General features: G+C 45.3%; 1 protein-coding gene across 1 annotated transcript in view; it reads left to right on the top strand.

The window, feature by feature from the left end:
- ANKAR (ankyrin and armadillo repeat containing) overlaps positions 1 to 13,983 on the top strand; it is an 898,322-nt gene that overhangs the window by 213,269 nt on the left and 671,070 nt on the right. Inside the window, exon 5 of the mRNA XM_077275585.1 lies at positions 9,352 to 9,467. Within this exon, the coding sequence (XP_077131700.1) occupies positions 9,352 to 9,467 (116 nt within the window). The remainder of the gene's footprint in view (positions 1 to 9,351; positions 9,468 to 13,983) is intronic.

Raw genomic sequence — 13,983 nt, 5'->3', positions numbered from 1 at the left:
TTTGCCAATGGCGTAGAATCAATACCCCTAAGAGGGATAGGATTCTCCAATGGCTCAAGAACAAATCCGCAGCGCTTGGCAAATGACAGATCCATAAGGCTCAGGGCAGCACCTGAGTCCACAAACGCCATGACAGGATACGATGACAGTGAGCAAATCAAAGTTACAGATAGAATAAATTTAGGTTGCAAATTACCAATGGTGACCGGACTAACAACCTTAGTAAGACGTTTAGAGCATGCTGAGATAACATGTGTAGAATCACCACAGTAGTAACACAAGCCATTCTTGCGTCTATGAATTTTCCGCTCATTTCTAGTCAGGATTCTATCACATTGCATTAAATCAGGTGCCTGTTCAGACAACACCATGAGGGACTTTGCGGTTTTGCGCTCCCGCAACCGCCGGTCGATTTGAATAGCCAGGGCCATAGAATCATTCAGACTTGTGGGAATGGGAAAACCCACCATCACATTCTTAATGGCTTCAGAAAGGCCATTTCTAAAATTTGCAGCCAATGCACACTCGTTCCACTGGGTCAGCACGGACCATTTCCGAAATTTTTGGCAATACACTTCAGCCTCGTCCTGGCCCTGAGACAAAGCCAGCAAGGCTTTTTCTGCCTGAATCTCAAGATTGGGTTCCTCATAAAGCAAACCGAGCGCCAGAAAAAACGCATCAATGTTAGCCAATGTCGGATCTCCTGGCGCCAGCGAGAAGACCCAATCCTGAGGGTCGCCCCGTAAAAAAGAAATAACAATTTTTACTTGCTGAGCGGAATCTCCAGATGAACAGGGTCTCAGAGACAAAAACAATTTACAATTATTCCTGAAATTTCTAAATTTAAATCGGTCTCCGGAAAACAGTTCAGGAATCGGTATCTTAGGTTCTGACATAGGATTTCTGGTAACATAATCTTGTATGCCCTGCACACGAGCAGCAAGCTGGTCCACACTTGTAATCAAGGTCTGAACATTCATGTCTGCAGCAAACACAAGCCACTCAGAGGTAAAGGGGAAGAGAAAAAAAAAAAAAATGAGAGAGAGAAAAAAAAAACTCAGAATTTTCTTTCTTATAATCCCGCTTCTGCCATGCATTTAACATTTAATACAGGCCTGGCAAACTGTTATGACCCCAATGGCGAGGGTCTCAGAGATATCAGCAAGTCTGCGAAGTACAAAAATGCTCATAGGGCAGTGGTAACTGGGTTGACCATATATCTACTCCTAGCGCCAACACTAGAAGTAGCCGGGGAACATGCCTACGTTGGTCGCTAGATGTCTCGTGCCAGCCGGAGAGCTAACTACCCCTAGTAGAGGAAAACAAAGACCTCTCTTGCCTCCAGAGAAAAGACCCCAAAAGTTGGATACAAGCCCCCCACAAATAATAACGGTGAGGTAAGAGGAAATGACAAACACAGAGATGAACTAGGTTTAGCAAAGAGAGGCCCACTTACTAATAGCAGAATGTAGTAAGATAACTTATATGGTCAACAAAAACCCTATCACAAAACCACACTGGAGATTCAAGAACCCCCCGAACCGTCTAACGGCCCGGGGGGAGAACTCCAGCCTCCCTAGAGCTTCCAGCAAGGATAGGATACAGATTATGTACAAGCTGGACAAAAATGCAAACAAAAACAAATAGCAAAAAGCAAGAGAGCAGACTTAGCTTAATCACGCAGGAACCAGGATCAGTAGACAAGAGCACTACAGATTAGCTCTGATATCAACGTTGCCAGGCATTGAACTGAAGGTCCAGGGAGCTTATATAGCAACACCCCTGACCTAACGACCCAGGTGAGCATACAAGGGATGAATGACATACCCAGAGTCAAATCACTAGTAGCCACTAGAGGGAGCCAAAAGGTAAATTCACAACAGTCGACCACTCCTCCTGGTTATCAGAAACAAAGCAGCGTAAGTACTGCTGCAGATTTTGGTTCATACGCTCGGTCTGACCATTTGACTGAGGATGAAACGCCGAAGTATGAGACAACTTGATCCCCAGCCGTGAGCAAAATGCTTTCCAAAATTTTGCCACAAACTGAGACCCCCTATCAGAAACGATGTCAGACGGAACCCCATGAAGTCTGACCACCTCCTGCACAAATACCTGAGCCAGAGTCTTAGCGTTAGGTGTTGTGAATTCTGCTCTTGGGTTCCCTCCGGTGGTTGTTGGTGGTAATACAGTTGTCCCTGGGTTGCAATCCTGGGCAGGTGTCCCTGCTGATTGCTGCTCTGACTGGGGTATTTAGGTGTGCAGGATTCATTAGCCCTTGCCAGTTGTCCATTGTTCTTGGAGGTTTTGCATCTCTGTCTGGTTCCTCCTGCCCTGCTGTCAAATCAGCAAAGATAAGTGTCTGGTTTTTGTTTCTGCAGCACACATGCTGTGTGCTTTACAATTCAGTGCTATTCATTTTTTTTTCTTGTCCAGCTTAGACTGTGTTTGGATTTTTCAGTCAAGTTGGATTCTCAGGAGATGCAGATATACATTCCATGTCTTTAGTTAGATGGTGGAATTTTTGTATTATCTGCTGTGGATATTTTTAGGGTTTTAATACTGACCGCTTAGTATTCTGTCCTATCCTTTCCTATTTAGCTAGTGGGGCCTCTTTTGCTAAATCCTGATTTCTGCCTGCGTGTGTCTTTCCTCTAATACTCACAGTCAATATTTGTGGGGGGCTGCCTATCCTTTGGGGTTCTGCTCTGAGGCAAGATAGAATTCCCATTTCCATCTATAGGGGTATTTAGTCCTCCGGCTGTGTCGAGATGTCTAGGATGTGTTAGGTACACCCCACGGCTACTTTTAGTTGCGATGTCAGTTTAGGGTTTGCGGTCAGTACAGGTTCCACCTACTCCTGAGAAAGTCTCATGCGGCTCCAAGGTTACCGGATCATAACAGTTAGGCAACGAAGGCAAAGACACAAAGTGCGACATTTTTGAGAACCGATCAACAATCACCAAGATGACCGTTTTCCCAGCTGAGGAGGGCAAGTCCGTGATCAAATCCATGGAGATCCCTGTCCATGGCTTACTAGGTACCTCGAGAGGAAGTAGTGTGCCAACAGGACGGGAGCGGGGCGTCTTAGCCCTAGCGCACGTGGTGCAAGCTGACACGTATGAGACCACGTCCTGTCGGATTTCGGGCCACCAAAACCGACGTTACACCAACTTCAAAGTACCCCTAACCCCTGGATGGCCAGCCAGGACAGCATCATGATGCTCCTCCAAAACCTTTTAGCGGAGATGAAGCGGTACAAACGATTTGTTGATGGGAAGCTCAGATGGTACCTCCTCCTGGGCCTCGGCAATCTCAGCCTCAACCTCGGTTGTGAGAGCCGAAATCACAACACCCTTTTGGAGGATGGGTACCGGATCTTCCCGAGGTTCTCCCCCCAGAAAACACCTGGACAGAGCATCTGCCTTAGTGTTTTTAGACCCAGGTCTGTAAGTAACAACAAAGTTAAAAAACAATGCCCAGCGAGCCTGCCTGGGAGATAGACGCATGGCAGACTCCAAATAAAGCAAATTCTTATGGTCGGTAATAACAGTAACCTGATGAACCGACCCCTCCAAGAAGTGTCGCCATTACTCAAAGGCCAACTTGATTGCCAACAACTCCCTGTTGCCGATATCATAGTTACGTTCGGCGGACGACAGTTTCTTGGAGAAATAGGCGCATGGACGCAAATCGCTCAAAGATGAGCCTTGTGACAGCACCGCCCCCACACCAACCTCAGACGCATCGACTTCCACGACAAAAGGTTTCGATACGTCTGGCTGCACAAGAATGGGAGCCGAAACAAAACTGTTCTTAAGAAATTCAAATGCGTGCACAGCAGCCTCAGGCCAAGCGGAGAAATTGTTACCCTTTTTAGTCATGTCAGTTAGCGGTTTAGCAATGATAGAAAAATCTTTGATAAACTTCCTATAGTAGTTAGAAAACCCAAGGAACCGCTGAAGTGCCTTTAGGTTATCAGGACGTTCCCAACGCAACACCGCTTTCACCTTAGTGGCGTCCATTTTAAACCCAGAAGCAGACACAATATAACCCAAGAAAGGCAACTCCTGAACCGAAAATACACATTTCTCAAGTTTTGCATAGAGCTTATTCTCTCTGAGAAGCTGTAACACCTGCCTGACATGATCTAAATGAGTATCACAGTCGCAAGAATATATGAGAATGTCATCTAGGTACACAATAACAAATTTCCCCAAAACATGCGAAACCACATCATTTATGAAATGTTGAAACACTGCAGGTGCGTTTGTCAACCCAAATGGCATCACCAAATTTTCAAAATGACCCTCAGGGGTATTAAAAGCCGTCTCCCACTCATCACCTTGACGGACTCTTATTAGGTTGTACGCCCCCCTGAGGTCAAGCTTGGTAAACCACGTAGCACCTGCCACCTGGTTGAACAAATCTGGTATCAGTGGCATAGGGTATGGATCACGAACCGTAATCTGGTTTAACTCCCTGAAATCCAGACACGGGCATAGTCCGCCATCTTTCTTCTTTACGAAGAAGAACCCCGCTGCCACAGGCGAGGATGAAGGCCTGATGTGCCCTTTGCTCAAACTTTCAGCAATGTAATCCTTTAACGCTTGTCTCTCTGGACCGGAGATGTTAAACATCCTCGCTTTAGGCAATTTGGCCCCTGGTTTAAACCTGATAGTACAGTCATAGGGGCGATGGGGTGGCAACGCTGAACAACCCTTCTCAGAGAAAACATCCGCAAAATCCAGAAGTGACTCAGGAACGCTTGAAGTCACAGCAGACACACATGTGGCCAGGCAATTCTCCTGGCAGAATTTGCTCCTCTGAATTATGTCCTGAGTTTTCCAGTCAATAACCGGGTTGTGCATAGACTACCATGGAAAACCCAAAACCACCTGTGCAGGAAGATTCCTGAGCACCTTACATGTAACCTGTTCGAAATGTAGAACCCCAATGTGAAGTTTCACCTCAGCCACAATCTCAGTAATCTACCCCTGTGGGAGAGGAGCAGCATTGATGGTGACCACGCGGATAGGATGAGGCAGTTTTTCGACCCTAAAACCGGCTGTGCGCGCAAACTCCTCATCAATGAGATTTGTGGCAGAACCACTATCCACAAAAACAGTGATTGGCTGCTCTCTGCCAGCGATAATAACTTTGGCAGGGAGCATGCATTGAGAAACCACCATGGAGGATATGCATAAGCTCAGATTGGTCTCCTCCACACCCTCTGAGCTTAGAAGTTTTCCGCCGTTGCATTTTTCTTAGACAACAGAGGACAAATGTTAACAAAATGACCAGTTTTACCACAGTAAATACAGGCTCCCTGCTTCCTGAGCATAGGGGCTCGATGCTTAACATGTGACACCCCTGCGATCTGCATAGGCTCCGTGGGCTCACCTGCAGCAACCTCACGTGAACCTAAACCCTCTCCCATAGGCGGCGTCTCATACTCCCCCTGATGTAAACGGCGATCAATGCGGACAACAAGACTCATAGCGGAATCTAGAGAAGCAGGAGTCTCGTACATCAGGAGGGCTTTTTTAACCCTTCCAGAAACCCCATGAATAAACTGACTCCGCTGCGCGGGATCATTCCATTGAGTGTCGACTGCCCAGCGGCGAAATTCAGAACAGTAATCCTCTGCAACACGCTCCCCCTGGCGAATAGCGCGAATCTTAGATTTTGCTAGAGCCATTCTGTCAGGATCATCGTAAATGTGTCCCAAAGCAGAAAAAAAACTCTCCACTGAGTTAAATGCAGCAGAATCAGATGGCAAAGAAAACGCCAATGCTTGGGGGTCCCCGTTTAGTAATGACAACACCAGGCCCACACGCTGAGCCTCATTACCTGAGGAGATCGGGCGCATACGAAAATATAGTTTGCAAGCTTCACGAAAAGTAACAAATTTACTGCGTTCCCCAGCAAACTTTTCAGGTAAAGGAAACTTAGGCTCAGCAACTCTACCTGTCGCTTCAGCTTGCACATTAGATACTACTAATCCCTGTTGCTGCACTTCCCCCCTCAACTCAGTGACCTGTAGGGACAGCGCCTCCAACTGGCGGGTTATGGAAGTCATGGGATACATGGAATTCAAATAATACTGGCCGATTATAATGTCACGGGAGACCTAGGTAGGCAAAAGCTAACAAACTGGGCCCCTGCAATTTCCCTTAGACTAGGGAAACCCTGACTGACCCTCTCCCAGAGTTTACACTGATGGTGTGCATGGCTGGGCCTCCATCCTCACCCTGTCTCCTGTTTCAACCCTAAGCTGAAACCACCACCCACCACCCAGTGAGGAGACCACACCAATACCCACAGTTAGCACAGACAAGGATAACAGAAAATATACACCACGCCGCAGTCACACAGGAATACACTATAAATGCTCAGGGCAAAACAAATACAAATATAGGAAGGAGAAAATATGACAAAGGGAAATACACCACCAGATACGAAACTCTTTTTCCTAGACCACCACTCCAGACCGAGATAACCAAGCACAAGACAGAAGCTATAATCGGAGACGCCCAATGTTCAGCAGAACTATTTAATGGCAGTGGGCGTGACCCAGCTTCCAATCCGAGTACCAGCTAAATTAACCCCGGACCAGCTAGAAAGAATCTAGCCGACGCCACTGAGCGCATAGTGGACAAAAGTGGAATTACCGCTGTCTGTCGGACGCCCTTGTGTGAACAGCGTCCGACATGACAGTTGGATAGCCATCCGTTTCATCCGTCGTGCACTGGATCCGTTGGAGAATTGCTGTCCGTCGAGCGGAGAAAACGTTCAGAGAAACGTTTTTTTTTGCACGTTAGAAAATCGCTCAGCGACGTGGTCCTGCGCTGCCCGTTGTCGGCTATAATGGAAGCTCATGGACGCAGGATCCGTCGCTGACCATCAAAAACAGGTATCCAGTGACGTATCCCGTTTTTCTATTCTGAGCATGCCTGGAAGGATTTCCTGGAAGGATTTCCTAGTCGGGGAAATCTCTCTCTCTCGCGCGCTCTCTCTCTCTCTCCCTCTCCCCCTCTCTCTCTCCAGAATTTTATACACTCTAATTCAGGCAGCACCTAATTCGACGCATCCGTCAAAACACTGGATGTGCTACACACGTTTTTCACTATTTTGTGCACATCCGTCGATACGTCACATCGACGCAATATGACGGCCGCCTGCCGACGGAAGTGTGAAAGAAGCCTAAGATGCACGTAAATTTTAGAGGAGGAAATTTGGAAACAAAAACTGAAGCAAATAAATGGTCAATTTTGTACTGTAATATCCTTTATCCTGGTATGCGTGGCCCCATCCTTATCCTGGTGTGATTGGCACCATCTTGGTCCTGGTATGCATGACCCCATGCCAGTCCTGGTATGATTGGCTCCATCACGGTCCTGATTTGATTGGTCCCATCCCTATTGTGGTGTAATTGGCCCCATCTTGGGCCTGGTATGATTGGCCCCATTCTTTTTCTTTTATAATTGGCCCCATCCTGGTCCTGGTATAATAGGCCCGATCCTTTTTCTTTTATAATTGGCCCCATCCTGTTCCTGGTTTGATTGGTCTCATTTTTTCTTTTATAATTGGCCCCATTCCGCTCCTGGTATGCATGGCCCCATCAGGAAAGATTAAAAAAACAAACAAAAAAAACAAAACATTACACTCACTTACACGGCACTCCCTTGCAATGTCCTGCTCCGTTGCTAGCAGCTGCTTAATGCTTGTAAACAGCGCATGGCAGGGACGGCATACACTGCTCACAAGCAGAGCACAGCTGCCAGAATACTCACCGGGATCATTCATCATAGAGAGCGGTGAGTATCCATTCCTCTTCAGTACTGCGCACTGTCAGCCACCTGCTTCCCGTTGCTGCGACCGGCGGTCACATGTGCCGATACTGAAGAGAAATGAATATTCTGTAAAAAAAAAATGTGGGGTCCCCCCTATATTTTACTACCAACCTGGCAAAACTCACAGGTGCGGGCTGCTATTCTCAGGTTGATAAGGGGCCATGGATATGGGCCTCCCCAGCCTTAAAAAAGCAGCCCGCAGCTGCCCAGAAAAGGCGCATCTGTTAGATGCGCCAATTCTTGAGCTTTGCTCCGTTCTTCCCACTTGCCCTGTAGGGTTGGCAAGTGGGGTAATGAGGAGTTAATGTCACCTTCCTATTGTATGGTGACATTAAGCTGGCTTAGTAATGGAGAGGTGTCAATAAGACACCTATCCATTACTAATCCTATGTAGTTAAAGGGTTAATCAAACACACCACACAGTTAGAAAAAAAGTCTTCTAATGAAATAAAACAATATACTGTACTCATTTTTTCCATCTTTATTACTCTGCCATTCCAAGCGAAGCACTCGATCTCCTGGAAAAAATGTCAAAAAAATAAACCAACAATATACCTTACCTGTAAGGCGTACTGTCAGTCCCATGCAGTAATCCATATATCTAGGGGAATTAACAGTTTACAACCGGGAGCGTTGCTAATGCAACCACTCCCGGCTGTAAAATACTGGTGAATGAATGAAACGCTGGGAGCGGAGCTTCGCTGATGTCACCGCTAGTCACAGAAGCTCCACTCCCAATGTCGAGCAGGGGAGAACTGATAACAGCCGGCTTCCACACCACAAGCAGGGGCAAAGGACTTACTTCAGCGCTACTTCCCGGCGGCCGTCCTTGTGTCCTGATGCGGCACACGGTTGCCACATGTGTGCCACATGGATGTATCACATGGACACACGGATACGGAGATCTCCGATACCGTGTTTACCGGTTGCGGAAATATCAAGGCATGTGAAGCTGGCCTAACATATCACACTCCCAGTCTCTCCCACACATTGATGACTTCTAGCTCAGAAGCAGAAAGTCTAACACAAAGTCTAAATGGTGAGATAGCAGAAAACTCAACTTCACTTTCTTTTTAAAGGTTTTAACCAGAAGAAAACCAGATCATTTTATCCTCATTCCTAACCAGAAGCAGTAGTTTAAAGAGCTGTAAAACAGCTTTGCTTTTGTGATACTTGGGGCCAATTTTCATACTTTTTTCATACTCTTTTTTTATTATTTTTTTGCCAATATTGTTGATGAAATGAATGAATTATGTGTCTGTTTTTTACATTTAAAAATTAAAACATGTAGGGTACATCCGGACTGTAAGACGCAACCCCCACTTTCCTTCAACATTTTTTGGGAAAAAGTGCGTCTTATAGTCCAAAAATATGATAGAGATGTATTATATTTTGTTCTTCTTTTACTTAATCACCTTTGTGTTGTAAAAAAAAAATGCTTATAAGTAGACTACCAATCAGTTATGTGTATAATAGCTCTGTTTTTTCCTTTTAGGCTGCTTATGAAGAAATATGTACTATGGCTACAGAGCATGGTATTGAGCTCCTTAACCTTGACACAGCTTACAGGGATCACTACCCTATTCCTGTCATAACATTTGGAGGAAAGAGGTAAGTTAAAAAAAAAATTGAAAGATTAACATTTGGTTTAAAATTGGTAGCCAAAATAATTTGGCAAAGTGAGCTTTGTCAAAATTGCATACAATTCAGAATACTGAATGTCCACGTTTTTTTACGCAAACAATGTTCTTTTCTTCATGCTCTAGTCAATCATCTAGTCTGTGAGTATCAGTACAGGATGGGATGCAAAGAAAGTGTGTCTTTTAAACACAAGCCCTAACATAGTTCCATTGTCACAAAAATAAAAAAGTTATTGTTTAGAAAATGGTGAAACAAACCACTTTCTTGTGCAAATTTCAGATTTATTTTTCACCACTAAATTAAAAAACTATGTATGTTTTATTTTGCCATAATTGTCAAAATGAATGATACAACAAATGGTAGAATTTAAAACTGCATCTTGCCTCAAAAGAGAAAAAAAAAATCTAAAATGGCTGTTTAGGCAGGAAAAAACAAACTTATAATACTTTGAAGAAGGGAGAAAAAAAAAAAAAGCCCAAAAATGAAAACTCATTGCAGTAGGAATTAACATGATGTTGTGAATGCAGGGCCGTGCTTAGTAACCCGATGTTTACCCTGGTTACCATCGTAAAAGTAAAAAAAAACAAACAGTACATACTCACCCTCTGATGTCCGTCACGTCCCTCGCCGTCCGCTTCCTGCACTGACTGAGCGCCGGCCGTAAACTAAAAGTACAGCACAGCGGTGACGTCACCGCTCTGCTGTTAGGGCCGGCACTCAGTCAGTGCAGGGAAGCGGACGCCGGGGGACGCGAAGGTAAGTATGTACTGTTTGTTTTTTTACATTTTACACTGGTAACCAGGGTAAACATTGGGTTACTAAGCGCGGCCCTGCGCTTAGCAACCCGATGTTTACCCTGGTTACCCGGGGACCTCGGCATCGTTGGTCGCTGGAGAGCGGTCTGTGTGACAGCTCTCCAGCGACCAAACAGCGACGCTGCAGCGATCAGCATCGTTGTATGTATCGCTGCAGCATCGCTTAGTGTGAAGGTACCTTAAGGGGCAAATTCACAACAGAACCAGACCCCAATCAGAGGACAACAAAACATTCCTTATTTAAGAACTGGCCCAATATTTATGGACATAACTGTTTATCTCTCATGGTAATTCTGCTTCATGCCACCTGTCTTATCCATGGTGGGGGTTTTTTTCTCTGCTATGTTGTGCATAAATACGGTATGTGATTCTTCAGAATTTCTTTTAGTCTACGCCTGATGAAGAGACCTGTGTAGTCTCAAAAGCTTGCAATTTGTTACCATCTTTTCAGTTAGCCATTAAAAGGTATCAACCACTGAGGACTCTCAATTCTAAATATTTTTCTATCTACTGGCTAACACAGTACCAAGATATATACCTTTCCTGTATGAGTTCATAGACACCAAACATGTCTAGGTTATTTTTTATCTAAGTGGTGAACAAAAATTCCAAACTTTGCTAAAAAAACAAAACATAACAAAATTGTGCCATTTTCTGATACCCGTAGTGTCTCCATTTTTTGTGATCTGGGGTCAGGTGAGGGCTTATTTTTTGCGTGCCGAGCTGATGTTTTTAATTATAACACGTTGGTGCAGATACGTTCTTTTGGTCGCCCGTTATTGCATTTTAATGCAATGTCACGGTGACCAAAAAACATAATTCTGGCGTTTCGTATTTTTTTCTCACTACGCTATTTAGCAATCAGGTTAATCCTTTTTTTTTTATTGATAGATCGGGCGATTCTGAATGCGGCGATACCAAATATGTGTAGGTTTGATTTTATTTTTATTGTTTTAATTTGAATGGGGCGAAAGGGGGTGATTTAAACTCTTATATTCTTTTTTTTTTTTCATATTTTTTAAAACATTTTTTTTACTTTTGCCATGCTTCAATAGCCTCCATGGGAGTCTAGAAGCTGCCACAACTCGATCGCCTCTGCTAGGGGGCATTCAGAGCAGAATTTCAGTATTTGCAGATGACACTAAACTCTGTAGGGTAATCAATACAGAGGAGGACAATTTTATATTACAGGATGATTTATGTAAACTAGAAGCTTGGGCTGATAAATGGCAAATGAGCTTTAATGGGGACAAATGTAAGGTCATGCACTTGGGTAGAATTAATATGATGAATAACTATGTGCTTAATTCTAAAACTCTGGGCAAAACCGTTAATGAAAAAGACCTGCGTGTATGGGTGGATGACAAACTCACATTTAGTGGCCAGTGTCAGGCAGCTGCTACAAAGGCAAATAAAATAATGGGATGCATTAAAAGAGGCATAGATGCTCATGAGGAGAACATAATTTTACCTCTATACAAGTCACTAGTTCGACCACACTTAGAATACTGTGCACAGTTCTGGTCTCCGGTGTATAAGAAAGACATAGCTGAACTAGAGCGGGTGCAGAGAAGAGCGACCAAGGTTATTAGAGGACTGGGGGTCTGCAATACCAAGATAGGTTATTACTAGTGTTGAGCATTCCGATGCTGCAAGTATCGGGTATCGGCCGATACTTGCTGTATCGGAATTTCCGATACCGAGATCCGATATTTTTGTGATATCGGGTATCGGTATCGAAACAACATTAATGTAAAAATGTGTAAAAGAAAGAATTAAAATAAAAAATATCGCTATACTCACCTGTCCGACGCAGCCTGGACCTCAGCGAAGGAACCGGCAGCGTTGTTTGTTTAAAATTCGCGCTTTTACTTGGTTACGTGAATTCCCGGCTTGTGATTGGTCAGGGCGGCCATGTTGCCGGGACGCGGACCAATCACAGCAAGCCGTGACGAAATTACGTCACGGCTTGCTGTGATTGGTCCGCGTCCCGGCAACATGGCCGCCATTAACCAATCACAAGCCGTGACGTCACGGGAGGCTGGACTTGCGCACTTTTTAAAAAACGCGCGTGTCCAGCCTCCAGTGACGTCCCGGCTTGTGATTGGTCAGGGCGGCCATGTTGCCGGGACGCGGACCAATCACAGCAAGCCGTGACGAAATTACGTCACGGCTTGCTGTGATTGGTCCGCGTCCCGGCAACATGGACGCCATTAACCAATCACAAGCCGTGACGTCACGGGAGGCTGGACACGCGCGTTTTTTAAAAAGTGCGCAAGTCCAGCCTCCCGTGACGTCACGGCTTGTGATTGGTCAGGGCGGCCATGTTGCCGGGACGCGGACCAATCACAGCAAGCCGTGACGAAATTACGTCACGGCTTGCTGTGATTGGTCCGCGTCCCGGCAACATGGACGCCATTAACCAATCACAAGCCGTGACGTCACGGGAGGCTGGACACGCGCGTTTTTTAAAAAGTGCGCAAGTCCAGCCTCCCGTGACGTCACGGCTTGTGATTGGTTAATGGCGGCCATGTTGCCGGGACGCGGACCAATCACAGCAAGCCGTGACGTAATTTCGTCACGGCTTGCTGTGATTGGTCCGCGTCCCGGCAACATGGCCGCCCTGACCAATCACAAGCCGGGAATTCACGTAACCAAGTAAAAGCGCGAATTTTAAACAAACAACGCTGCCGGTTCCCTCGCTGAGGTCCCGGCTGCGTCGGACAGGTGAGTATAGCGATATTTTTTATTTTAATTCTTTCTTTTACACATTTATATGGTTCCCAGGGCCTGAAGGAGAGTTTCCTCTCCTTCAGACCCTGGGAACCATCAGGAATACCGTCCGATACTTGAGTCCCATTGACTTGTATTGGTATCGGGTATCGGTATCGGATTGGATCCGATACTTTGCCGGTATCGGCCGATACTTTCCGATACCGATACTTTCAAGTATCGGACGGTATCGCTCAACACTAGTTATTACACTTGGGGCTATTTAGTTTGGAAAAACGAAGACTAAGGGGTGATCTTATTTTAATGTATAAATATATGAGGGGACAGTACAAAGACCTTTCTGATGATCTCTTTAATCATAGATGTGAGACAGGGACAAGGGGGCATCCTCTACGTCTGGAGGAAAGAAGGTTTAAGCATAATAACAGACACGGATTCTTTACTGTAAGAGCAGTGAGACTATGGAACTCTCTGCCGTATGATCTTGTAATGAGTGATTCATTACTTAAATTTAAGAGGGGACTGGATGCCTTTCTTGAAAAGTATAATGTTACATGTTATATATACTAGATTCCTTGATAGGGCGTTAATCCAGGGAACTAGTCTGATTGCCGTATGTGGAGTCGGGAAGGAATTTTTTTCCCCAATGTGGAGCTTACTCTTTGCCACATGGTTTTTTTTTGCCTTCCTCTGGATCAACATGTTAGGGCATGTTAGGTTAGGCTATGGGTTGAACTAGATGGACTTAAAGTCTTCCTTCAACCTTAATAACTATGTTACTATGTTACATAGGAGCGAAGCTCAGATCGCTCCTATGTAGTAGAGTTGTTGCATTGCTATGAGCGCCGACCACAGGGTGGCGCTCACAGCCATCCGGCATCAACAACCATAGAGGTCTTCAATAGACCTCTGGTTGTCATGCCGACGCATCACTGACC

Source organism: Ranitomeya variabilis, chromosome 7 (assembly GCF_051348905.1).
Source record: "Ranitomeya variabilis isolate aRanVar5 chromosome 7, aRanVar5.hap1, whole genome shotgun sequence".
NCBI classification, from domain to species: domain Eukaryota; kingdom Metazoa; phylum Chordata; class Amphibia; order Anura; family Dendrobatidae; genus Ranitomeya; species Ranitomeya variabilis.
This window is presented reverse-complemented; position numbering and strand designations above follow the sequence as displayed.